Source organism: Anopheles stephensi, chromosome 2 (assembly GCF_013141755.1).
Source record: "Anopheles stephensi strain Indian chromosome 2, UCI_ANSTEP_V1.0, whole genome shotgun sequence".
Classification (NCBI taxonomy): domain Eukaryota; kingdom Metazoa; phylum Arthropoda; class Insecta; order Diptera; family Culicidae; genus Anopheles; species Anopheles stephensi.
Window position 1 is genome coordinate 86,280,801 of NC_050202.1, and position 25,357 is coordinate 86,306,157.

General features: G+C 46.1%; 6 protein-coding genes across 16 annotated transcripts in view; 5 read left to right on the top strand and 1 right to left on the bottom strand.

The window, feature by feature from the left end:
* Positions 1-10,773, top strand: part of LOC118504950 (phospholipid-transporting ATPase ID) — a 31,340-nt gene extending 20,567 nt beyond the window's left edge. For 4 of the 9 annotated variants that reach the window (XM_036040068.1, XM_036040060.1, XM_036040059.1 and 1 more), the window contains 18 exons: positions 1-27; positions 104-238; positions 335-583; positions 1,520-1,813; positions 2,234-2,251; positions 3,581-3,747; positions 3,821-3,944; positions 4,030-4,203; positions 4,274-4,550; positions 4,630-4,782; positions 4,863-5,079; positions 6,144-6,433; positions 6,533-6,756; positions 6,833-7,058; positions 7,131-7,234; positions 7,314-7,562; positions 7,637-7,756; positions 7,891-10,773. The exon at positions 1-27 is cut by the window's left edge and continues 57 nt beyond it. In XM_036040068.1, the coding sequence (XP_035895961.1) occupies positions 1-27; positions 104-238; positions 335-583; positions 1,520-1,813; positions 2,234-2,251; positions 3,581-3,747; positions 3,821-3,944; positions 4,030-4,203; positions 4,274-4,550; positions 4,630-4,782; positions 4,863-5,079; positions 6,144-6,433; positions 6,533-6,756; positions 6,833-7,058; positions 7,131-7,234; positions 7,314-7,562; positions 7,637-7,756; positions 7,891-8,271 (3,429 nt within the window). In that variant the 3' untranslated portion in view covers positions 8,272-10,773. The remainder of the gene's footprint in view (positions 28-103; positions 239-334; positions 584-1,519; positions 1,814-2,233; positions 2,252-3,580; positions 3,748-3,820; positions 3,945-4,029; positions 4,204-4,273; positions 4,551-4,629; positions 4,783-4,862; positions 5,080-6,143; positions 6,434-6,532; positions 6,757-6,832; positions 7,059-7,130; positions 7,235-7,313; positions 7,563-7,636; positions 7,757-7,890) is intronic. The other 5 variants (XM_036040062.1, XM_036040061.1, XM_036040064.1 and 2 more) reach the window with 5 other exon arrangements.
* Positions 10,774-10,789: 16 nt separating this feature from the next.
* On the bottom strand, positions 10,790-25,248 carry LOC118504955 (septin-1). The gene is made up of 5 exons (XM_036040075.1): positions 24,691-25,248; positions 13,631-13,823; positions 12,541-12,799; positions 12,098-12,463; positions 10,790-12,021 (listed from the first exon to the last, which is right to left on the bottom strand). Exons 1-5 carry the CDS (start codon positions 24,709-24,711, stop codon positions 11,778-11,780), a joined length of 1,083 nt encoding a protein of 360 aa, XP_035895968.1. The 5' UTR covers positions 24,712-25,248; the 3' UTR covers positions 10,790-11,777.
* LOC118504957 lies at positions 14,588-17,677 on the top strand. 2 transcript variants are annotated; one of them, XM_036040079.1, is made up of 3 exons: positions 14,588-16,103; positions 16,164-17,353; positions 17,418-17,677. In XM_036040079.1, the coding sequence occupies exons 2-3, from the start codon at positions 16,901-16,903 to the stop codon at positions 17,580-17,582; spliced, it is 618 nt and encodes a 205-aa protein (XP_035895972.1). In that variant the 5' UTR covers positions 14,588-16,103; positions 16,164-16,900; the 3' UTR covers positions 17,583-17,677. The 2 variants fall into 2 exon arrangements, with proteins under 2 accessions (XP_035895972.1, XP_035895971.1); XM_036040078.1 differs by lacking the exon at positions 17,418-17,677 and having other exon boundaries at positions 16,164-17,105.
* On the top strand, positions 17,715-18,985 carry LOC118504961. Its single transcript, XM_036040084.1, has 2 exons — positions 17,715-18,746; positions 18,811-18,985. The coding sequence occupies exons 1-2, from the start codon at positions 18,324-18,326 to the stop codon at positions 18,973-18,975; spliced, it is 588 nt and encodes a 195-aa protein (XP_035895977.1). The 5' UTR covers positions 17,715-18,323; the 3' UTR covers positions 18,976-18,985.
* On the top strand, positions 19,341-20,889 carry LOC118504959. The gene is made up of 2 exons (XM_036040081.1): positions 19,341-19,829; positions 19,911-20,889. Exons 1-2 carry the CDS (start codon positions 19,371-19,373, stop codon positions 20,073-20,075), a joined length of 624 nt encoding a protein of 207 aa, XP_035895974.1. The 5' UTR covers positions 19,341-19,370; the 3' UTR covers positions 20,076-20,889.
* LOC118504960 lies at positions 20,966-23,390 on the top strand. 2 transcript variants are annotated; one of them, XM_036040082.1, is made up of 3 exons: positions 20,966-21,151; positions 21,228-22,169; positions 22,246-23,390. In XM_036040082.1, exons 2-3 carry the CDS (start codon positions 21,720-21,722, stop codon positions 22,408-22,410), a joined length of 615 nt encoding a protein of 204 aa, XP_035895975.1. In that variant the 5' UTR covers positions 20,966-21,151; positions 21,228-21,719; the 3' UTR covers positions 22,411-23,390. The 2 variants fall into 2 exon arrangements, with proteins under 2 accessions (XP_035895975.1, XP_035895976.1); XM_036040083.1 differs by having other exon boundaries at positions 20,966-22,169.
* Positions 25,249-25,357: the final 109 nt, after the last annotated feature.

Sequence of the window (25,357 nt, forward strand, 5' to 3'; positions counted from 1 at the left end):
GAAGCGTTAGTAGGATACAAATTTCAAGTAAGCTTAGCAATCTCTTCCTGCCGCTTCCCAGCTGACCCCGGTAACCGGCGCTGCCCTTTTCCTTCTCTTCCAGATTTATCTGCCATGGGAAAGGATAATCCCGAAGGATTACCTGCAGGGTGCAATCAGTATCGGGTGTCTAGTCTTTTTTTCCTACGCAATCGTACTGAACACAGTGGTGCCAATATCTTTATACGTGTCGGTAGAGGTAAGCTGGAACTCGGACTAATGCTTCCAAAAAAAAGAAAGAAGAAGCTATTTCTAACACATTCCATTCCGGTTCCTTTTTTTTTTGTTGTTGTAGGTGATCCGTTTCGCGCAATCCTTCCTTATCAACTGGGACGAGAAGATGTACTACGAGAAGACGAAAACCCACGCCAAAGCACGGACGACCACGCTGAACGAGGAGCTGGGCCAGATACAGTACATCTTCTCGGACAAAACCGGAACCCTGACGCAGAACATTATGACGTTCAACAAATGCAGCATTGCCGGTCGTGCCTACGGCGATGTGGTTGATGTGCGCACGGGCGAAACAGTCGAGCTGTCGGAGGTAAGCGAAGTACGTGGAAACGTACGTGCGGGGTGGTCCACTTTCTTACCTCACTCTTTAGTAGACGGATTGACAAAAGCTTGCAGTAGTATGTTTGGAACTCTCTTTCCCTCTCGCTCTCTCTCTCTCTCTTACCCTCGTCGTCTTGTAACCCGTGTGTGGAAGAAGTGTTTCCATAGAGAGATTCTCAGAGACGCAATCGCATCTTCTTTCGACCTTTCTGATGGGATGGGAGCGTGTAGTGTAATATTAAATACTAATAAAGCGAAGAGCAGCTGCAATAGACACGCTTCAGCAGCAGCAGCAGCCTTTCCCTCCATTACTCCTTACAATGAGTCGCATTGTCCTCCTATTCATTCTCGACGGCGACTGCGAGAAGGATCCTTGCCATTTGTCTTGTCCATCTCTATCTTTCATACTTTTCTAGTGTATGTGTGTGTGTCCGTAATCCGTAGTTATGGAGTCGTATTAGATTGGGGAAAAATTCTCCCTCCCTCTCTCTTTGTCCTTTCTCTCTATTGTGTGTTTTATTACTGATGTCTGAAACGTCGTGTGTCAACTTACAACTGTTTTCAACATCTTTTATTCTTTCTTTCTTTCTTCTTTCCCATTTTCTTCCTTGGTATGTGTGTGTGTTTGTGTGTCTGTGTGTGGGGTATTTTCCCTTCTCAACGTTTTGCACACCCTCTCTCTCTCTCTCTCTCTCTCCCTCACATTTTTTCTGTCTTCTTCTCATTATTTTCTTATTTTTAACGTATTTTTAAATGTTTTCACCTTCCATTTTGTCGCTTTTTATTTGTTTTATGTTTTGTTTTTCCCCTGTTTCTATTTGTGTCTTACTATGTTTTGTCCCTTCTTTTTCTTTCTTTCTTCCATCTCCATGTTTTTGCATTGTGCCGAACTGTGCTTGCTCCCTTGCCCGGCCACTCCCTTTAGCCTACGTTCAACAGTAACACATCGCTTTTGTTAAACGCTGAAGAGCCGCCAGGTCGCAGCACACCACAGCCCACCACCGAACAGCCAGTTCAGACTAAAAGCCCCCCATCCAAAAAGCATCCACCTGCATCACTACACGTTAGATTCAGTCAGCACAGTAATGCGCAAGAAACGCAGACATCACCACCACCAACACCAACACCACCCAACACCAATATCCCGGCGCAGTCAGCAACCGATGTACCACCACCACCACCACCAAGTGGGAACAATACGCAAGAAGGAGGACTGCATGTATGCATGAGTTTAGTTTTAACCGTAATCTTGTTGTGATCCTCCCCCCCTCTCATCCGCCCCGTTTACGACGTTCCTTACGCTTGTTGCGCCTTTTACCGCCACCGTTTTAGTTGTTGAGCTTTTTTTTCTTTAAATTAGCATTAGCATTGAGTTTGCTGCAAAATGCGTGTTTTTTTGAGAGTCGTAGACGTCCTCACCATAAATTGGGAAAACTGCACTCTAAAGTACTCTTGACGTTTGACGGTCAGGGAGCAGCAGCAGCGGCAGGGCAGGGATCCGCTTGCCGACAATAGCTTTGCATTATTTGTTTTGTATTTCACTACATGTTTTTTTAGAATCAATTTTATCCACTGTGTTTTACTCTATTTTTATTTAAATGTTAATTCAATTTCATTTTACAACCTTTTTCGAACCTAGGTTTCTTCATATAGTGTGGTGAGTTTCTTGTTGGATTATTGCTTAAAGGTTCTACTTAAGGTTTATTTTTAAAATAAAATTACACCTGTTTACAGTTACAGTCGAAATCGCTCACCGTTTGCTTCGACTCACGAGCCTGCTTCGATTTGCGTGCCATTACCATCGAAAGAGCGACCCTATGGTCGAATCGTATGCCCTTACTATGGAATCACGTACCGGTATCTATGGATTTGTGAATGTTAGCACATTTCAAATTCGCTTCTTCTCTCAAAGCAATAGTTTTTTTTCTTATCGCTTAAACTTGCGGATAATTTTAACAGGATAATTTTAATGACTAAACGTAATGGAAAGCATCATTTTAAACTATTTTACACGTGTTTTACATATTGGGTCAAAGCAAAAATGAACGATACACACAAACTATTTCATGGAATTCAATGAAAAATATTGCAAATAAAAATGTAAACAAATAGCGTCAATTTTATTCTTAGTTTTCTTCGCCGTTGGAACACGTTCATTTCCGCTAGTTTAATGTATAGATCACCACTAAACTCTGAAAAACTAGTCTTGTGTATCGATACTGTTCGATGGTGGTATTTTACTACACATAGTTTCGTCATTTACGGTTTATTAGCCGTTTGTTCGCATAAAAAAGCCGACGAAATGTTTTCTAATGGTAACGAACTAGCCGGGGTCTGTTCATTACACCAAATGCTTCATACAGGGGCAATCAAAAATCCATGTATATCGGCACGTGATTCCATGGTAACGGCATGTAATTCGGTCGTCATGTCGTGCATTCGATGGAAACGGCACGCAAATCGAAGCAAGCAGCTCATGAGTCGCAGCAAACGGTGATCGATTCGACTGTTACTGTAAACAGGTGTAATTTAACTGTTCTTAGTTGATTTGGTCACACATTTGTTAAATTTACTCTTACCAAGTCCGGGCGATACGATCAAGAGTACTTTAGCGATTCCTTCTTTACATTCCGAATTAGTACACTTTGCAGCATGTGTTCTAATACAGTATTTTACAACGTCCCCTTAAACTAAAACCGAATTCGGATTAAAGCCAGTTCAGTTGCTAGATTTTGTGTTTCCAATGCGCAACGTTAGGATCTCATCGGCTCGTTCAATTATGCTTACCGTTTTTCTTTTTCCTTTACCGATTCTTTCTCATCCCATCTACTATCGAAACACACTATCACTACTCTACTATCGCGCCAAAATCTGTGTGTGTGTGTGTGTCGTAACCGAATCATTTCTAATCCTACCCACCACTCGCGGAACCACACGCGCACACACACACACAAACTCCCAAACCGATCAATTGTGTCGGTGACAGGTGATGGAGTCCGTGGACTTTTCCTTCAATCCCGAATACGAACCCGAGTTCCGGTGGTACGACCAGGGACTGCTCGATGCGGTGCGCGCGGACGAGGAGCACGCGCATAACTTTTTTCGATTGCTAGCCTTATGCCACACCGTGATGGCGGAGGAGAAAAATGGCAAGTAAGTGTATTGGGATGGGGCATCGGCACGGGAGCGGCATACCGATCGCGTTAATGCAAACTTTCACCCGCAGGTTAGATTATCAAGCACAAAGTCCTGACGAGGCGGCCCTCGTGTCGGCGGCGCGAAATTTTGGATTTGTTTTTAAATCACGTGCACCGAACAGTATAACAATAGAGGTCATGGGACGAACAGAGGTAAGCTGGCGGAGATTAACTGGAGGATAGTAACACATTTGATAATTCCATCCCTTCGCTCTCTTTCTCTTATCGCGCCCGGCAGGAATATGAACTGTTAAGTATATTAGATTTTAACAATGTTAGGAAACGAATGTCGGTCGTACTGCGGCGCAACAACACCATCATACTGTACTGTAAGGGTGCCGACAGTGTGATATATGATAGGCTAGGACCGAACCAGCACGACCTGAAAGCCCGCACGCAGGAGCATTTGAATGTGAGTAATTGTTGACGGGTCCCACCCTTTTCATGCCCTTTGAATCGAATGACTCTCTCTTGCGTACTAGAAATTTGCCGGCGAAGGGTTGCGTACGCTGGTGCTTGCCGAACGGCGGCTGACGAAAGAGTTCTACGACTCCTGGCTGGTGCGACAGAGGGAAGCTGCCTTATCTTTAGACGGTAGGGAGGATAAGTTGGGTGCAATCTACGAGGAGATCGAATGTGATATGCAGCTGGTCGGTGTGACGGCTATAGAGGATAAGCTACAGGACGGTGTCCCTCAGACGATCGCGAATCTACAGCTGGCCGGCATCAAGATTTGGGTGCTAACGGGTGACAAGCAAGGTAGGCGCATGATACCCTTCGCCAAACACCTTCCAAAGCTCATCGATTAATTTCACCTTCTTTCCTGTTTCCGTTGTAGAAACTGCAATAAACATAGGCTATTCGTGCCAGCTGCTGACGGACGACATGGTGGACGTGTTTGTGATCGACGGCATCACGAAGAGTGAGGTGGAGCAGCAGCTCCGCAAGTACATGGACTCGCTCCGGATCGTCAACACCTACCATCCGGCCAGTGAGTTGACCCTCTCCGCTCTCTCTCTCTCTAGATGCGCAACCAGACCTTCCCAGTCTAAAGTGTCCCTTCGGTTCTAGATGTACAGAAAGCGAACAGCATGCAGCAACAGACGGCGGCAGTGGGGGGCAGCAGTGAGGCGAGCGCGGTCACGGCGAACGGAGCGCACAGCAGCAGTTCCGGTCCGATGGTCGACATACAGAACACCTCGCCGCCGTCCGTCTCGGTGGTGACGTTTAGGTGGGATAATAGACATAAATATACAAGTATAGGAGGAAGCGAGGAGGCACCGGACAGGTACACACCGACACCACAAGCACGACCGCAAAAACGCGAACAATGTGTGTGTGGCTCCAACCTTTAAATCCCCAACAACTACTACTCTCCGACACACACACACCGACAACAGAAACACCAACCACAACAACCCAACGGATCGGGCTCGGGCTCGATCGCGAGTCTGTGTTGTAATCGGGGTTTTTCCTGTCGTTTTGTTCCCTTTTCTGTGGGGTGTTTACTTATTATGTTACTTGCTGTTTTGTTTTAATTTACCATTACCACAGTATATATGTACATTTGTGTGTACTACCGTGTATTTAAAACCCGGAAATCCTTTACTTCTTAAGGCTAGTTTTGTTGTGCTAGAGTTCCTTTTTGGTTTCCGTTTTTCCATTTTCCCCGTTAAATGGTGTTTGAGTAACTGTTGTACAGATCGGCAGGATCGTTTATACCTTTCTTGATGAAAACTCAGTAGCACCTAGCGACCTAGTGATGGGCAAAGTGAAGCGGATCAGATCGGAACCGGAATCGGAACCGAAGCGCCCATCATTTACACAACGATCGTGTGCCAAAGCAACTGATCGAGACCCCGTATCATTCACACCACTCTGACGTGATGCACCGAAACAAAAACACAAACACACTCACACAAGAGTTACGCGCTAGCGCCAATGCCTTCCTCATATGCCTGTACAGATGAACCAATGAATCAATGTGTAGTAACTTAGTAGCGTAAGCACACTTCCCCTTATCTAACATTCCTTCAAACTAACGCCTCTTCTTTTTCCCCGAACTACTTCCACCGTAGCGCGTGTAACAACGTGTTGGTGCATAGTTTCCAGTTTGTCCTTCCCATTACAAACATGTGGCCCAGTTTGTCGTTGTTTGTGTAAAGCTTGATTTTGTGTTTTGTTTTTTTTTGTGTCTAAAATTGTTCCCAGTTAACCCCTTGTTTGTGTTTTGGCGTATTATCCGTTTTCCTGCCCCCCCCCCCCCTTTCCAACGATCCCATCCCCATCCCACCTTCACTTAGTCCGCCCAAACGAATCGAGAACCCGGCTCACCGGCTCTTTCATTCGCAGTGTAAATTGTAGCAACTATTCGGATGGGTTCGAGAAGGGCGAACCGACGCTGACCGACATCGACGAGAACACGGGCGTAGCGCTGGTGATTAATGGCCACTCGCTCGTCCACTGTTTAACGTCGGAGCTGGAAAGCAAATTCCTGGAGATCGCTTCCCACTGTAAGGCGGTCATCTGCTGCCGGGTAACGCCGCTCCAGAAGGCGATGGTCGTCGAGCTGATCAAGCGGGCGAAGAACGCGGTCACACTGGCGATCGGTGACGGTGCTAACGATGTGTCCATGATAAAAGGTAGGTGGCTTCCGGTGCCGATTGCGAGGGGATACGCGTAACTGACTTCCTTTCCCTCTCTCTCTCTCTCTCTCTCTTTCGCTCTCTTCGTTCGTACAGCGGCACACATCGGGGTGGGCATCTCGGGCCAGGAAGGGATGCAGGCGGTGCTGGCCAGCGACTACTCCATCGCTCAGTTCAAATTTCTCGAAAGACTGCTGCTGGTACATGGCCGCTGGTCCTACTACCGGATGTGTAAATTTTTGCGCTACTTTTTCTACAAAAACTTTGCATTCACATTGTGCCATTTTTGGTATGCATTTTTTTGCGGCTTCAGTGCTCAAGTAAGTGCCTGTGGATGCGGGATGTGCTGTCCGGGCTATGGTTATTAGCTTACGCGTTTCCCTTCTTTACCAACAGACCGTGTTCGATCCGATGTTTATATCCGTGTACAACCTGTTCTACACATCGTTGCCGGTGCTGGCGCTCGGCATCTTCGAGCAGGACGTGTCGGACAAGAGCAGCGTGGACTATCCGAAGCTGTACGCGCCCGGCATCACGAACGCACTGTTCAACACGACCGAGTTTATACGCAGCGTCCTACACGGCATCTTCAGTTCGCTGATTCTGTTTCTCATTCCGTACGGTAAGGATCACACACACGCACATGCCGCGCCTCATGCTTACGTAATACGAAATCTTTTTTGGTGCACCGCAGGTACCTACAAGGATGGCATCTCGCCGGATGGCTACGTGCTTAACGATCACATGCTGCTCGGTTCGGTCGTGGCCACCATCCTCATCCTAGATAATACGGCGCAGGTATGCACTCCGAAAGCCGAATGGTTGGTATCTGGAAGACTTACCCCCCCCACTCCCCCACTATGCCCACTAATTTCAGATCGCACTCGACACATCGTACTGGACCGTCTTCAATCACATCATGATCTGGGGCAGTCTGCTGTGGTACTTCTTTTTGGACTACTTTTACAACTACGTCATCGGTGGCCCTTACGTCGGTTCGCTGACGCAGGCCATGAAGGAGGCCACGTTTTGGTTTACCACCGTCCTCACCGTGATTGTGCTCATGATACCGGTGTTGGCTTCCCGCTTCTACTTTGTCGACGTATTCCCCAGCCTACCGGATAAGGTAATGGGACGGAAGGGCTTATTGCTTCCTATCGGAAAAAATGTCTAATTTCGAAACAAAAACAATCATTGCAGATTCGTGTACAGCAACGGTTAGCTTTGCTTCGGTCCCGCCAGAGCAGTGACGTGCTGAGGACACCGTCCGCCAGAAAAGCGCGAAGATCGTTACGCTCCGGCTACGCTTTTGCTCATCAGGTACTGTTTGTCGATGGCAAAAAAAAAACATCGCCATTGCATACCTTTCGGGCGCTAGTTTGCCCCGTAAAGTATGCAATCGTGTAAGCACCCCGTTGAACTATCCATTCACCTACCGTTTCTCTCTCTCGCAGGAAGGGTTTGGCCGGCTTATTACGTCGGGCAAAATTATGCGCAAACTGCCCCAGGACTTTGCCTTCCCGTTGGGCCTGGGCAGCAAGAAGCAACACTCGACCGAATCGACCAAGAACAATAACAACAACAACAACAACATCAACAGCAGCAATAATGCTAACAACGTTACCGCTAATGCGGCGGCGGCTACCACCAACGGTGCCGGAACCGCCGTGACCCGAACGGGCACGACAAACACAACCGCCACAACGCTATCCGCGATGGCTGCGGCCGCAGGTACCACCGCCAACGGTAACCAGCTGGTCAATCTGCCCGGCAGCTCGAACAGTGATCATAGCCCGCGGGCACCGTGCCAGGATCTGGATACGATTAATCTGTAGAAAACAACGAACCGAACGTTCCGAATTCCCATTCATTCAGTCATTGGCCATCGTGTACACACAACATATCTATGTTCCGGTTAAAATTTAGAAGGAGGGATAGGAATTTACTTTGAAGCTGAAGTTTTAAAAAGGCAAAACCCCCAACAGAAATTTTGTAATTCCCATGATGAGACACTGAAATTCCTTTGCCAAACAACGCTGCTGGCACTGCAATTGGCAATTGTTTCGTGGCAGAGGAGGACTAAAATTGACAAGTAACAATAATCAATCGTGTGTATTTTGAGCCGCGAGCGAGGACCGAGTTAACGCGCAAGCTGCTTGCACACAACAGTAACAGACGTGTAGACGCTTTAGGTGATTAAGGAGTAAAGGAGAGGAGTAAGTGGCCTAATCGCCAAGCGACGCAATAATGCCTCAACGAAGCGGTTGAGTTTTCATATACCTTGTGCACTTCTCAGCGTCCCATTTTCGAATCTCCAGCGGGCAGAGAGTAAACGAATCATTCATATATTTAGCAAAACCACACTAGCCGAAAAGCACAGCGAGAGAGAGAGAGAGGATAAGCAAACATTTAGCATTATTATGAACTTATTGTGATTGTCCTGTGAATACATACTATTGACTATACACACATATATATATATTTGCGACAGATGAAACAAGGGAAGGCATAACAAGCTTCTTGGTTGGTTTCGGCTGACAAATGAACCATCACGGACAGCATACAAAAAACAAATGTAAATAGTGTTATATCTTGCGTGTAAAGGAAAGAGCGAATCTCGTTACGTTAAAACATGCAGCAAAAGAACTAACTTACACGAAGAACAAGGCCCAATAATGCTGATGCGAAAGCTCGAAAGTTGTACATATGATATAAGGTGAAACAGCAGCAGCAAACTAACAAGACGCTTCGGAACGTGAGCGAGAACGGCCAGCTGCTACGGTACGGTACGATTGTGTACGCGTGATTTAAATGGGAACAGCATTGTAAAATATTATTACACTTGACCTTAAATGTGTATTACTGTTTCGGTTTTGTTACCTTTTACAGGGTTTCTCAGGCCAGTTCTACATTGTAACGCTATATGGAGCTGTCAAGCAGCATGTCTGCACTGCGTGATTCGCTGTTGTAAAGCCAGGCTACATGATGTTAAAAAAAGGGGGGAGAGGGGGGGGGGGGAATATGCGAAATCTATTCGTCTAAAAGGTTTCGCCTCGACGAGTTGAAATCTCGGAAGGCTTTCTCTTTAGCCCTCTCTGCCACTTGCTCTACCATGCGTTGCCATGGTAGTTTTCGGTTGAGGAGAGAGAGAGATAGCATGAAGTGCTCTAAACAACACGGGTAGATGAATCGAGATGATTTTGACGTAAAAAAATCGCCCCCTTTTAACCGAAATTTTTCTGACATCTCGCATCATGTAGCCTGGCTTTTATACGGTTTAAGATTTAAATTTTTAACCGTTTAATTCGTCGATCTGATATGCTTATGTTGAGATCGTTTAATGCTTTTTTCTATTCCATAAAGCCTTCTTCTTTCCTCTTCTTTGACACCTACGGCAACCTCGAAAGATCTAGGCCTTCCATTTCTTTAGTCACAGTCCTGCGTACGCGTAGGCAGTCTGGATGGGATTTGAAGCCCGGTTCTGCCGTGTGAAGACCGGCGCTGATGTCGCCTCAGCCACTGGACCGAGTCGTTAATGTCATATACGATGTTACAATATGTTGAACTGACCCGAGAAACCCTGTAAAGCGCATTAGCCACTAGCGATAGCTAGCGATTAGAAAGGAGGGAGGAAGGATACCCGGTTACCAATTTTTATTGCCACTTGTTGTGTAATTGTTGAATCGTTCGCTTTTTCGATCAGAATGGGGTGTATTATTTTTACACTAATTTAAGCTCAGCGAGGTTAGCTATTTTAAGCTGTTTGTAGAAGCCCTTTTTCTCACACTTGCTTTATCTTCTTCTACGGTTAATAGGCACCGCGTTTCATTTTTGCTTAATTTATTCGTTACGTTACAGAAATTGTTCCTAGCCACCCCCCTTCGCTCTTGCTTAAGGTTATTCGTTTTTCTCTTGTTTAATTCTCTAAAAGCAGGTCCAAAGGCAAAAAAATAAAAATGTCCAAAAATCATTTACTTAGTTTAGTGCTGTAGTTATTATGTACAAAGTGTTCGGGAGGCTCGTGGTGGAATTATGTGTGCATCTAATGCAAAGCCGACTACGCGAGAGAGAGAGAGAGAGAGAGAGAGAGAGAGAGAGAGAAGCGAAGGGTTGGGGATCCGTTTTTGATTTGCATTCCTAAAAACACACACACACATACAAACTGGTACAATACAATGCTAAAACTACCACACACACACACACACACACACACACACACTAATACAGTGTTGCGAGCGTGCGTGCATGATATGTGGTGTGTGTGCGTAAAGTTTGTTGAGGGAAGATGAATTGAAATACAAGTCGGAAAAAGTTGATCACAGCAACCAAGTAACGAATTTCTGTGCCCCGGTGTTGATTTCTCCTGTAGAATACCATTTATTGAAAACTGATCCTGTCCGAAACCGGTTGGAACCGAAAAGGTAAAAATATATATATTTATATAGTAATACTCTAAAATATCGAGACGCGCATCTTTCGCTTATCGCTGCTGCTGCTGGTAAAATCGTACGCGCTTTCGTACGATCGGCGGAGCAGCTAACTGTTACCTTTAGTTTGCTTTGTTTTTGTTTGTTTGTTACCATCTATTGCAGATTATTGCAGCTGACTGCAGGCGGCCGTCGGTCGGACCTGAGTGGGGCAGTGGTTTCAATGTTTCTTCGCTCTATTCCGACTTGCCACTGACGCACTTTTTATTGGAACGCAACGGAAAGCCACACGGAGCGCGGATTATACGAGCTGGAAAAGCGCGAAAGTGAAATGGAAATGGAGAGGGCTAGAGCCCGTGTTTAAGTACCCCCGTTCGTTGTTCGAATCGTTACTAGTTCTACAATAGGCGAACAGTTCGTACCGAAAATCGTCGACTGTGCTGTCTTGTTCGCGTACACAACGAAAACGACGCACCCCAACTACACTTATGAGAGGATAATCTTCGTAATAGAAGCCACTATACACGCTACGCTACTGTAAATGAAGAGAGACAGAGAGATTCTCGATGAGTCTATACGTGCGTGCACAAGGAAAAATGGTTGCCAGAGATGATGACGGACGGTGACTGATGCTGCTGACACTGATGGGTTGTTGCATGGCGGTGAAGCGGAAGATGGCACACGACGAAGTATTTGGACATCCGTCTCCTTGTTGTTTGTTCCTTGCGGGGTGAGATGATTCTTTTGGAGGTTTGATATGAATCGTTCGGACGAGGAGGAATGGGGCCTAATTGCTTGCAATTGAACGGACCCCTGCTGTTTGAAGGCTGGAAGCATGCTTTTCCTTCTGTTTGTGCATTACAAAAACCTTGACGACCATCGTCACCAGTATCGAACGAGCGCACCGAGCATTATTACTTCTGGGCCTGAATTTTGGCCTGCATCTGTGCGAGCTTTTCCTGCATCCGACGGATTTCTTCCTCCTTTTCGCGCAAAATCCGATCCTTCTCCGTGAGCGACTCACCGCCGGCCAGCACGGCATTATCCTCCTTAATGACCGAGTTGGTGTTTTTGCGCACGGATTTGGCCAACCGTTCCGAGCGATAGTTTTCGTAGTGCACCTCCTGCGTGACCTCCTGCAGGTCTTGCATGTGTGTGCTGAAATGAAGAGGTGTGTGTGTTAGCTGCTGCTAGGAAATTGCACGGAATCAGTTCCACCACCACCACAACTCACATTAGCATGGTGCGCAGCTTGATAAAGTCGCAATGGTCCGGATTTTCCACCTCGACCACACCCCACGGATACAGCCGTCCGCGCACCTTGCGTCCCTTCACCTCCAGCAGCGTGGTCGAGCCACAGACGGCGAACGGGACCGCTTCCTTTAGCTGGCGCACCTGCTCCTTGTAGTCCTCGTCCTCGTCACTATCACAATCGGGCAGTGGATAGATTTTGATCCCATTATCCTCAATCTCCTGCATGATACGGCACTTGAGGCGCTGGATTTCCTTCTTCGTCAGCACGTCGGCCTTCGCAATCACCGGCACAATGTTCACCTTGCAGTGCAGCTTCTTCATAAACTCAATGTCGAGCGGTTTGAGCCTGGTGCCGGAAGTTCAGTGCAAGAAAGATGCTATAGCGCAGTGAACGGAACATTGCAAGGCCATTACGATACGTACCCATGGCCGAACGGTGAGATAAAGTAGAAGCAGCAGTGTATCCTGTTGTCGACAATGTTACGACGGTTCAGCCCACTTTCGTCGCGCAAAAACCGCTCGTACTGCTCATCGATGTACTCGAGGATCGCGCTGAAGCTATCGCTATTATCGATCGCATCGCCGAACCCGGGCGTATCGACCACCGTTAGCCGCAGCTTCACACCCCGCTCCTCAATCTCCACCGTCGACGCATCCAGCTTGACCGTCTGGTTTTGCTTTTCTGCAACCGAAAGGAAAAAAAAATAGGAGGAAAAGCCACCACACCGGGGTTCAGCAAGCGATTGTACAACCCATTAGCGGTTCAGCAAATCGAAACCGATTATTTAACGTTTCGCAAAACGCTCCTTTTCCGTATCACGATCGGTAACGCTTCGCTGGCTGGTAATCGAAGGCGGTGGCCGCGCAGTAACGACTTCATTTGCACCAAACTAGCATAAGTGTGTGACTGTGGTATGTCGACCAGGAGCTGCGACCGGTTGCGGCCTCTCTGCTTACTTTCACTAACAACACACCGGTGGAATGATATGCTTTTTTATATATTAATCGGCAAACTGTTACACCACATTTTGATTTAGCAAACACCGAGCACCTGAGCACGCCAAAACGAAGCGAAACTTTATCCATTCACTATATCAACAGGCTGGCGGCAGACGGCAGACTAGCTTTAATTGATGATAGTAGCTCGGCGAATAAATTAATGGTTCACTCACAGCGGGGCTGGCGACTGCTAGAACCGCCAGTGTTAAGTTAAACTAATGGATTTATGTTTTTATGTTCATCGAAAAACAAGAAGGAAGCCGAGTTTCGATCTAGGTGCACCTAATGACATCACTTAGGGTGGTAATTTTTTGTTAGTTTTCCTTGGCTTTGATTTACGGCCACGTTGAAAGCGAACGTCGGTGCGGTTTATTAATTTTCAATTTTGATAAATGAATAAGTCAGTTTTGTATTTTTCTGTCTTGTTTTCCTTTTTTGCGGTAAGCGTTACGGTAACTCGCATTGCATACTTTACGGCGCATTTTTAAACACTCACACACTTTGCAACACTTACCGACAGCATTCGGTATCACACGCTCCGGGTAAAGGTCGCTCAGGAACAGACTGTTGACCAGGGTGGATTTGCCGAGGCCCGACTCACCGACGACCATCAGCGTAAACTCGAACCCTTTCTTCACCGACTTGCGGTGCACCTGGTTCGGTAGGTTGGCAAACCCGACGTAGCTGGAAGATTCCACGTTGGAAAACTGAAAGTAGGGAAAACGAATTTCAGACGAGATCAGCAAACAGTTTTTCCTTTTCATTGGTCGCAGAACAGGACCACACACCACCGATTTGCACAGCAACCGTAAATCGCGCATCGTGTTGCCGCGGGGATTCGATTTTAATTACACCACTAATTTGAACCGTCAACAAGCCAACGCCGATCAATTGACTGTGTGTGACCAATACGACTACTAATTGCAAACGGGCGGCCCCCAACAAGCAAACAGTTTCCCTCCCCTTCCCTCTCTCTCTCTGTCTTGCTTCTGGCCTATTCCAGCCGGCCTGCCTGTTGATCTTGAATAGGAAATTTAACCTAATTTCTTTTCGCTTTACCATCCCACCTGTCGATTTCTAACGGTTGCCTTCCCCGGTCCAAACATAGCATTTGCATAGCACGAACTCAAGGCACCAGGCGCAGTAGACGTGTCGGTATGAATCGCGATCGTATGTGCATGTGGTTCTCCTCCCGTGTAACACACTGCCCTAAAGTCACCGATTCACCTGCTCATTGGGAATGCAAAGCATGTGACCGCCGCATAGGCGCATCCGATCGAACAATCGCGGCGCGCGAAAGTTCAATCAACTCCACTACGCGTCGGGGGGACAGGCAGCTCAGTAATTTTCATGGAAATGGGAATCACCCAACCCGTGCCTAAATGAGTCACACTTTTCACCAACTCCGAGCGTGAGCCTTCCATTCCGTAAGATGGTGAAGGGAGAGAGTAACGAATGATCATGATTAAAATCTGCCACAAAAAATGCTTTTCCTTCGTTTGTGCGCTGGTGGTTCGAAAGCATGTGGCCGAAAATAATCGTTAGCGCACGATCCGTGCGGGCGCGCGCTAAATTGTAAGATTGCTTTACGTGATCAAATATGGGCTTATGTTTTCCATTTCGTTCGCTCTCGTTTTCTGCCCCAAGTGGGGGGAAACGAAAACTCGGAAAACGCGGAAATATGAATAAGGCACGCGTGCTTTTGGTGGCCGTTTGAAATTAGTTGGTAGAGTGGAAAACAGATCGATGGCGGATAATTTCGACTGATGAGGTAATCCGGCAGGAAGAAGGTGATGAATGTATTAACCCGTACCGTGAACAGCTTGAAAAAAAAATGCTCCAGCAGCCTCAGTGGCAAACCGACGTACTTATTATTATATTATACCACGCATTCAATGGTGGTGGTCGGCAAAGATTAATAAATTGCGTCGGTAATAGGTAATTTCTTCGACACGCACCACACGAAGCCCAATTTGCATGGGAAACGGTGTATCAATAAAAGCACAGGGTTGGGCCATTCGGAATAAAAGTGAAAACTAGTGTAATGGATTTTATTGAAAATATATTAAGTAAACAAATACCTACTTATTAGAAAAGTTTTTGGAGGTATTTTTATCAAGGCCATTAAAACGACCTCGAAAGCTGTCAAACCTGTCACAAGGACAATGACGAACCGATGAGCGTATTGCATACTTTCAGGCGTTCCTGATGGACTCAAGAGACCTCTAAGTCCTCCAATGTCCACATTACTACTGAAGCCATCCCATATCCCGTACATCTCGATCAGCAAACATCGGATGATTATAATCCCATTTGAACGTTGAACAGTAGAAAAAAAATCGTTTAATAAACATACAAATTGTCAGTTAATTTGAAGTAATGTCTTTATGATTACATTTATTCCTTTTTTTCCTCTCCCGCGTTTGTTTTATTTCATTTCTAAGCTTAACGCACAGCTCGATCGTAATGTCTCTGTCAGTACTTTCGTCGAAATCAGAGCAAAAGCATTAAAGCTACCACCGGGGAACATGAACAACGTGCCACCAAGTCACAAACGATGTACCAACTATGGCTGCGCCACTTTTACGCTACTGGTGTTTGCCTTCGCGCTAACATTACCCTTTGCAGCGGCACAGTTCAACCGAAGGCTCGGAAAAACGAACACTTCGTTCGTTTTGCGTATCACCAAAATGGAGTGTATCGATGCACCGTACAAACGATCGCAGCTTAATTACTGCAAAATGGTACAGTTCGCTAATGGTACGGTCGGGTTAAACACTTCCGTTACCATCCCGATAGTGCTGAACTACTTCGAGGTGACGGCGAAGTTGTTCTACAAGTACACCACCTACCGGCCGTTCATGATCGACTGGAGCATCGAACTGTGCCAGGCGGAGCGGATTGGAAAGTTTAATCCTTCCACTGCGCTGGTGATGCGCATCATTGAGGAGAGCGTCCCGGAATTCTACTACCCCTGTCCGCACGGTGTAAGTATGGCCGGGGGGATAGTAGCACAGAAGCAGCCTCAAACACGTTGTCCTTTGCAGAATCGAACATACGCCACCTTTTGGATGTTCGAAACGAACTACATCCCATCAACATTACCGTCCGGGGATTATCGATTGGATATCTACTTCCGCGAATCGACACGCACGGTCATATACGCTATACAAATGTACTGTTCGATGCGTAAGCAGGGGCTTATTGGTTAAACTGGCGCTACTAGCAGGATCAATAAAGCAGTTGATAGTTTCCTATATAATATTCCGTAGAACAGCTGCTGTACGTGCTGAGCATCCCTTTCGTGTCTTCTATTCCAGGATATAAAGACCAGTCGATCTGCCCACAACGTCTGCCAAAACAGACAGAATGGGTCACAACAGACAAAATGGGTTAGATCTTTCCAAGGTCCTTACCTCCGTGGATCGTCCACATGTTTGGTTAGGGCATTGGAACTTACATTTCAGAAGTATGTCACTTCTGGAACAATAATTGGAACATCGACCAGCTTCCTACCAGTACATTTTCTTGTTAATGAGATAATCCCATCGGTATTTTATACTGAAGCGGACTTGATCTATGACTTGACATGACCTCTACTATATGCAAGATAAGATCATTCATTTGAATATTTAATTTGTAAGATAATTGATTGTCATTTTCAATTAATGAAAATGTAAATGATTCATTTTACTGCAAAGGCAGACCAATTCTCTAATACCCTAACCACTTTGTTCACTCTGTTCCAACGGGGTAGGGGTGTTCCGCTGCCAATCGCTTCACGATGCGATCTTACCCAACCACCAAACAGGTAGCAAACGGGATACTGTTCTGCCTTTTCGTACAAATTTGTTTTATACCGTTGCCGTCGCATTGTGCTGCCCCGATGGGCAGAAAATCCGCGACAGCTAACATCACGCACAGTCTGCGCATCACCAAGACGCAATGCGTCGGTACACCGTACAAGCTTACCCGGCTAAACCACTGCAACATGGAACAGCACCAGAATGGCACGATCAATCTGAACGTTTCGCTTACCGTGCCGATCGTGCTTAACTACATCGAGATTACGGTGAAGGTGTTCTACAAGTACACCACCTACCGGCCCTTCATGATCGACTGGAACATCGAGCTGTGTCAGGCGTATCGGTTGGGCAAAGTTGATCCTTCCGAAGGGTTGGTGTTGAAAATCATTGCCGAAACACTGCCGGAATACTACTATCCCTGTCCGCATGGCGTAAGTGTTTGATCGAACCTAGCAATCTGGATACCTAATCTGGATTTTCACACATGCTCCACAGAATCGAACGTACGTGACCGCTTGGCTGTTGGACCCGAAGTTTATTCCCAAAGCGCTACCATCTGGCAATTATCGTCTGGATATCTTCTTCCGCGAATCGTCCAAAACGGTTCTGTTTGGATTTCAACTGTACGGTGCAATGCGCAAGCAAGGGCTGGTCGGTTGAGCACACATTGCTGCGCACACGGTTCCACATTTTTCTTCTTATCAATAATATTTGCAATGGTAAACGGTGATAAGAGCAATCATAATAAAACAAAACTCTCTTGGTTTTCAACTTCTTCAACGTTCGTATTTCAGTCTGCAGAATTCGAATTATCAGGCGCTACAACCGCTTTACGGTCCTGGTCTGCTGCAATAATCCTTGCCACCGCTCATCTACCTATCCATTACTCTGGTTGTTCTGCTGGACGCATCAACGCTGTCATCGCCATCTCAATTAGGGGATACCGCTCCACTCGGTCCATGCGCAAGGGATTCAAAGGACTTTACGGGCTGGGTAGTCCGGTGTCATTATCATTGCATGACCAGCTCACCGGAGCCTAGCAAGTCTAATTCGCTACGCATTGGTGAAATAGCTCGTAGAGCTCGCCGTTGTATAGACTCCTCCATTGTCCTTTCACACATGAGGGTGTCTTCAGTTTGGACAGAATCCATGCCTCCGAGGTGTATATCAGCACTGGGACTATACTATACAGTCCACCAACGCGTCTGTCGGCAGGAGTGCCACGTCAAAACTCGATGATCATCCAAAACTCTTACTAATTGCATGACTCACTATCGGAGTTAATTACCTTAAAAATCATAAAACAAATTATTTCAACTTCAACATTCGGTGAACAACAACAACAATCATTTTCACTGCGAATAGCAGAGTGTTCAGTATTCTCTAGCCGATTACTCCACTATGGTCACGTTTTCTACTCAACAAAGAAACATCATACTGGTCTGCATCATAGTGCAATGTGCCGCTCAGTACATCAAGACCGTAAGAAAAAGTAGCGTCACGCACAACCTGCGCATTACCAAGATGCAGTGCGTGGATGTATCGTCGTACAAGCTTACCACCCTGAACCACTGTCAAATGGAGCAGCTCCAGAATGGTACGATTGGGCTGAATGTTTCCATCACCGTGCCAATGGTGCTTAACTACATCGAAATTAAGGTAAAGTTGTTCTACAAGTACACCACCTACCGGCCGTTCATGATCGACTGGAGCATCGAGCTGTGCCAGACGTATCGTGCCGGGCGATTTAATCCTTCCGCTGCCTTGGTGCTGAAAGTCATCGAGGAAAGCATACCGCAGTACTACTATCCCTGTCCGCATGGCGTAAGCATGTGTCAGCAACTCTGCGTTAGAACCTCCTATACAATGTTCTAACAATTCTTCACAGAATCAAACATACTCAGCCGTGTGGTTGCTGGACCCGAAGTTTATCCCCGAAACACTTCCCTCGGGCGACTATCGTCTGGACATCTTCTTCCGTGAGACGACAAATATGGTATTGTTTGGAATGCAAGTGTTCGGTGCAATTCGTAAGCATGGTTTAGTCGGTTGAGAAATATATGTTTTACAAAATTTTATCCGGAATTTTATTCGGTTAACCGCCTGTAAATAGTTCGTGTAAGTTGAGAAAAAAGGATGATCGAATGTCACTAAGAGAAGAGTTGTATTTCAACAAACCAATTATTTGTATTAGACCATGTTTGCTGGACAATTTTATTTGCGGATTTTTTTCAAAATTTATGCAATGAAAACACACCTAACAGACGAATTAATTAAAAATGATTGCTTAATTCAAAGTCATTACCAACATCGCTATTCACCGTGTAACACGAATTTGATTACTTAATTGAACTACAAGCCCGATCACCAACAGTACGAAAAGTACCACCAGCTCTAACATTAGCTGATCTTTAACGGCAGAGTTCGTCGTATTGCAGTTTTTGTAAGATGTTCACCATGCTATGTCGTAGACAAACGGGCCTTCTCTTGCTCTACTCCACTGTGCAAATATTGTTCACTGTGCTCGCTTACTCGAAAAGCTTGGCTCAGACGAGCAGGAAGCTGGAAAGTGGCAACACTTCCACCTCGCACACATTGCGCATCACCAAGATGCAGTGCATCGATGCACCGTACAAGCTTGCGCTGCTGGAACGCTGCAAAATGGAGCAGTTCGCAAACGGGACGGTCGGGTTAAACATTTCCATCCACGTACCGACAATAGTCAACTACGTGGAAATATTGGCCAAGACGTACTACAAGTACACCACCTACCGGCCGTTCATGATCGACTGGAGCATGGAGTATTGTCAGGCGGCACGTGTAGGCAAGTTTAATCCTTCCACTGCGCTGGTGATGCGCATCATTGAGGAAAGTCTGCCACAGTTTTACTACCCCTGTCCACACGGTGTAAGTGTGATCGAGCAAAGGATCTTCTTTAACCATGGCGCTTCAGTTCTAAATAAGCCGTACCGTATGCTTTACTCGTAGAACCGAACGTACTCATCCTTCTGGCTGCTGGAACCGAAGTTCATTCCCAGTGTGTTACCTTCCGGCAACTACCGATTGGATGTCTACTTCCGCGATTCAGCACAAGCGGTTATATTTGCTGTGCAAGTGTTTGGAGTTGTACGCAAGCAAGGACTGATCGGTTGAGTTTGATTTGCTGCTGATGATGATCGCACCTGACGTTAAATAAAAATATTATTCTGGATTGAGCAATTATAGCAAAACGGATTTACATTCGAATGATCTCTAGTGGTGAACGTGCATAATGTTAAAATTGGGATAAAGATCGCACAGTCGGAGTTCGTATTAGGCAACAGAATCTAACGAACCTCTGATAGGAGAGGCCATTAGGGTAAGATAGACTAGAACCTATGACTACTCAAGACCCAAACAAATGAAGAACTACAAAGCCCATGCCAATTTTCCCACATGATCGCCGCTCGTGTTTCCAATTGTATGCTCATGACTTCTTTATCCCTAGTGCTACTACTCCGAGACGACTTGGCCTGCCATTTCCAGCTTCATCGACTTGATTTACCTTTATATTTGAATATCCAACTCTCCATCCAGTCTAATCCACCACCGCCATCAGCGTGATTAAAATGCCATTTGATCTATAAAATGCTACCTAATAACCCACGATTGCGCTATTAATTGTTCACAAAAAAAGGTGACCAGCGCTTAACTTCAATCAGCAATCGTTGTTTAGTAAATGGTCTTCAATTTTAAGCCTGGCTGACTTTCCGTTCCGGCTTAGTTTCACTCTACTCACTATTATGGACAGAACAGTAGCTAGGCCGAGTAGCATTCTGCTCCTGTTTTGTCTTTTCGCCCAACTGACTCTCGCTCGATTGTCGTACGGCGCAAAACAACCGGACAAGAAGATTGCGGCCGGTAAATTTAATCATACCTTACGCATCACCAAAATGCTGTGCGTACGTACACCGTACAAGTACACGATCGTGAACCACTGTACAATGGAACAGTTCCCGAACGGAACTGTCGGACTGCACATCTCTGTACACATCCCGGTGGTCATGAACTACATAGAAATCTCGGCCAAAGCATACTACAAGTATACCACCTACCGGCCATTCATGATCGACTGGAGCATTGAGTACTGTCGGGCGGCACGCGTCGGAAACTTCAATCCAACCACCGCCGTGGTCATGAAAGTCGTCGAGGAAAGCATGCCAGACTTTTACTACCCTTGTCCGCATGGTGTAAGTGCACCGAGCAGTAGTGTTCACATCAAATCTTTGCTATGATCAGTTGCATCCTTTCTCTCTATCCTTCCAGAACCGAACGTACACCGTTTTTTGGCTGCTGCCGGCGAAATTTATTCCCGAATCGATGCCGTCCGGAGACTATCGACTGGACATCTATTATCGAGATTCAGCAAACACGATTTTCTTTGCCCTAGAAATGTATGGCGCAGTGCGGAAACAGGGAATCATTGGTTGAGAAGCGTACAGAAGCATACAGAAGATCCACTATTCCTAAATGAATGTGTCCACGACTTAGTGTTCGGCAAAAAAAATAACGTAACGCTGTCAAATCTATTTAATCGTTGCGCGGTAATGTTGGTCGGTTGCGATTAGATCACTTGCTCAAGAACCTGAACGAAAAGGCTTCATTGTTATTTCCGCTAATTGTCGTACTGCCAGTGAGTAGACAACTCCACTAGCAGGCAACGTGACAGACAGCAGAGCCACACATCACACATCAGTTGGAAAGGCTCGCCCGGACTAGTGAAAGCGTGTGTTAATTGTTTAGGTCCATGTTTCAAACATGAGTCCTCCGTTGTCGAAAACATTGAACGTCGTGCTGCTGTGTATCTTTGGGCATGCCGTACTCCACTCCTTCGTGCCACCAACAGCCGCGCTGGCGGGTAGGAAATCGGGCACGAATAATAATGTTTCGCACAGTCTACGGATCACCATGATGCAGTGTATTAATGCGCCGTACAAGGAGTCACAATTGCACAACTGCAAGATGGAACAGTTTCCGAACGGTACGGTCGGTTTGAACATTTCGCTCACCATTCCGAAAGTGCTGAACTATTTGGGACTAGTTGTAAAGACGTACTACAAGTACACCACCTACCGACCCTTCATGATCGACTGGAGCATAGATTACTGCCAAACGGCACGCAACCGCAACATGAGTCCTGCCTCTGTCGTGATCATGAAAATCATCCAGGAAAGTCTTCCGGAGTACAGCTATCCCTGTCCGCAAGGCGTAAGTTAGCGAACGATGATTGCAGTACTTTGAAAATAGTGTTTCGTTTTTTGTGACTCTCTCTCTCTCTCCTCAGAATATAACGTACGACACCTTCTGGATGTTTGAGCCGCGATACGTTCTGCAAACCTTACCTTCCGGCAACTATCGCATGGACATTTTCATCAAAGATGCAGCGGATAATACACTGATTGCATTACAAATATTTGGCGCTATTCGTAAGCAAGGCATCATTGGATGAGTTTGGACATGACAAGCCCTATTGGAGAGTGTGGAGTCTTGCAACACTTATCATAGCACTGAAAGATCCTCGAGAGATGTATGAAGTCTAATGACTAAAAGTCAATCGGTAAAGCTTACAGTTCCCACATTCATATCATGGCTAATGCAAATAATCAGCTCAGTGGATCAGTCAGATACAATTAACGATTTGTGACTAAGTTTGGGTTTTAATATTTACATTTAATTTACTGACAATCAAATACAGAAAAAATATTCCCTCATGTCGCGGACATACAATTAGCATAAGTTGGCCATATTACACCTTATCCGACCTTAAGCAGAGTGCTCCACGTTGTGGACTTTAGGTCTTTCCTGTTCCTTCGTGGCTATCTGGTAACGTTCCTCGATTTGCTTTGTCGACCTTGGCTTAAAGATTTTTCACAGTGTGGCATGACATGTTGCATGATTCAGAAATGTATCTAGACTCTTAATCTTAATTAAGTCTACGAGGCGGCATTAGAAATCCTCTAATGGTCTACTGGCGAACACATGAGCGCCATCACTCCATCTCAATTAAGGCCTACCACGCTTTCTGTGTTCATTTGAACACCGCAAACAATGTTTTGCAGGTTGAGTCACAGCAGAATTCTATTTCTATGCAAATTGTATGGGTCGTAGGGCTAGTTACAATTGTGTCGGATCATCCATTGCAACTACCTTTGACTCGATTTTATCCAACCCGGTCTGGGCGAGATCCTGGCGTATGAAGACCGCCGATGCTGGTGCATCCTCCATCGGATCATATTCTTCTGAACGACTTTTATCAGCCTTGTATTAAATCCAACAGCGAAACACGAGTCCAACACACCAATGGGTTGTTAGTACGCAATCCAATGACACAGATGACATATCGAGACCAAGGCTGGATATGCATTAAACCCTCTAAAACACTTATGATGCAATAAAATGGGTCAGAGGTTCTCCAATAAAAAAAAAAAACACCGACAAGAAGCGCATAATAGAAGGTTTTGTGCCGATTCCATATCAAACAATTCCGTATTGTGGAACGCTGCCAACTAGCACAGGTTACTGGGTCGAACATAATTTGCTTTTTAACCATTGGCGATCAAAGCTGTACCCCTGACCTGGGCACCGATGCCACAATCTTTTGCACTACCATATATCCACCCTAAAGCTAGCTAAATAGCTAGATCTTAACGTTAATAGGAATGTGTTGATCCTTATGACTTCCATAGCAACGGCTTCCCGCACTGAAATGAATAATGCTGCCATCATGCCAAGCACGATCCAAGTAAACATTGCCCTTCTGCATGCAGGCGTTCAAACATCCATCCAAGCAAACCAAACAGTTCCTGCAAAACAATCTGCCGTACCGGAAGTTTATACAACAACAAGCCGCCTCAATGAACGAGAATGCGTCGTGTGTGTGATTGAAGCTACGCTGCCAAGAGATTAACGCGCTTATTCATCTCTCTATCGCGCCTGCTTTCCGAGATGCATGTAAACCACTCCGACATAGAATGTATGGAACATAAGAACGTTCGTAAGGAGCGCCTCCATTCCATGCCATGGTCAACAGCTAACAAATGAACCTATTTTTAAAAAACAGTGTTTCATTATTTTTTCCGGGCCGCGGCAGTCCGTTGTGTAGAGTCAGCATTTCGTTAGCCGTCGTTGAACCCACTCAAGTGATCCACATATGCGATGGCCAGTCAAGTGTAGATGTGAAGTTTCACTTGTCTCCCTGCGGGAAGAAGACACACACACAAATTGATGCCATCGCCGGATTTCCATCTTCACCCATTCACCGGGACGCGGGTGCTGTGCTGTGGTGCGAATGGTGTAAATGCAAGTGCATCCATGCGCTTCACGGCGTGTAAACGGTACGGCACTACTGAAGCGTTCGCTCTGAACGGAATGCAATACTTTTTCTCCAAGCTCACTGATGCCTTTTCTGCAAACCTCATCACCAGCACCAGCAGGCCAAGCACCACCGCCTTCGATATGAGTCATAAGAATATTGCACGAACGGGGCACACGTAAATGCGTCTGGACATTCGCTACACCAGCGCAAACCGACGACCAATGGCGCCCCTTGTCGAAGCAGTGTATCAGCATGTTTCTTTTTTATTGCTTTACTTTTACTGGACGATAGATTTTGGCTCGGTTTGCTACCGACCAATTCGTTATCGATTCAAAGCAACCATGGAACGGGTGCCGTCGTTCGATAAGGAGGAAGTACTGGGATCAGGTTTCCTGCGAGGGTAGAAATACTTACCGCTTTGCCGGACTCGGACATCCTGTTGGCAGCGGCAGAGGCGGTGCACAAACTCGAAGGCAAACACAAACAAAGCACACTCAACGAACGGAACTAAGCGCAATCACACTCGCTGTGGCAGCTTCCCGGACTGATGGTCAATCCCTTCCGTAACAACAATCCGACAACACCAACGCCTTATGACAGGTCATGCAGGAGCAAGGGTTTCTGGGAGGATGGGAGGAACACTTTACAGCAAAATGTTCCCAAATGCAACGGAGACCTTTAACCGTACGAAGGACACAACGCACACACACACACAATAAGTAACCGGGAACACAAACACACACACACTCGCACCGAGTCTTGATTACAAGCACTGTTTTGGTGAAAACAATTCGTGAATCGGGAAGGCTTCACGTCCACGGCACAAAATCGTTTGGTAGTCGATGTTGGTTGTCGTCTTTTCCGCGGCTTAGAAATGTCGATGCTTGCTTGTTGAAGCGATGCGAGCGAAACAGTTTTTGTTCAACGCGAGCCGCTGACGGTTGGTTCAGGAGCGCAGCCGGCCAGGGTATAACAACCTTGAAATTGGATTTAATTTGCGAATAACGATTACAACACCGAGCTTAACTGCTCTTTAAATCTCGTTGACAATTTTCAACATTTTTGAATATTATTTTAAGCA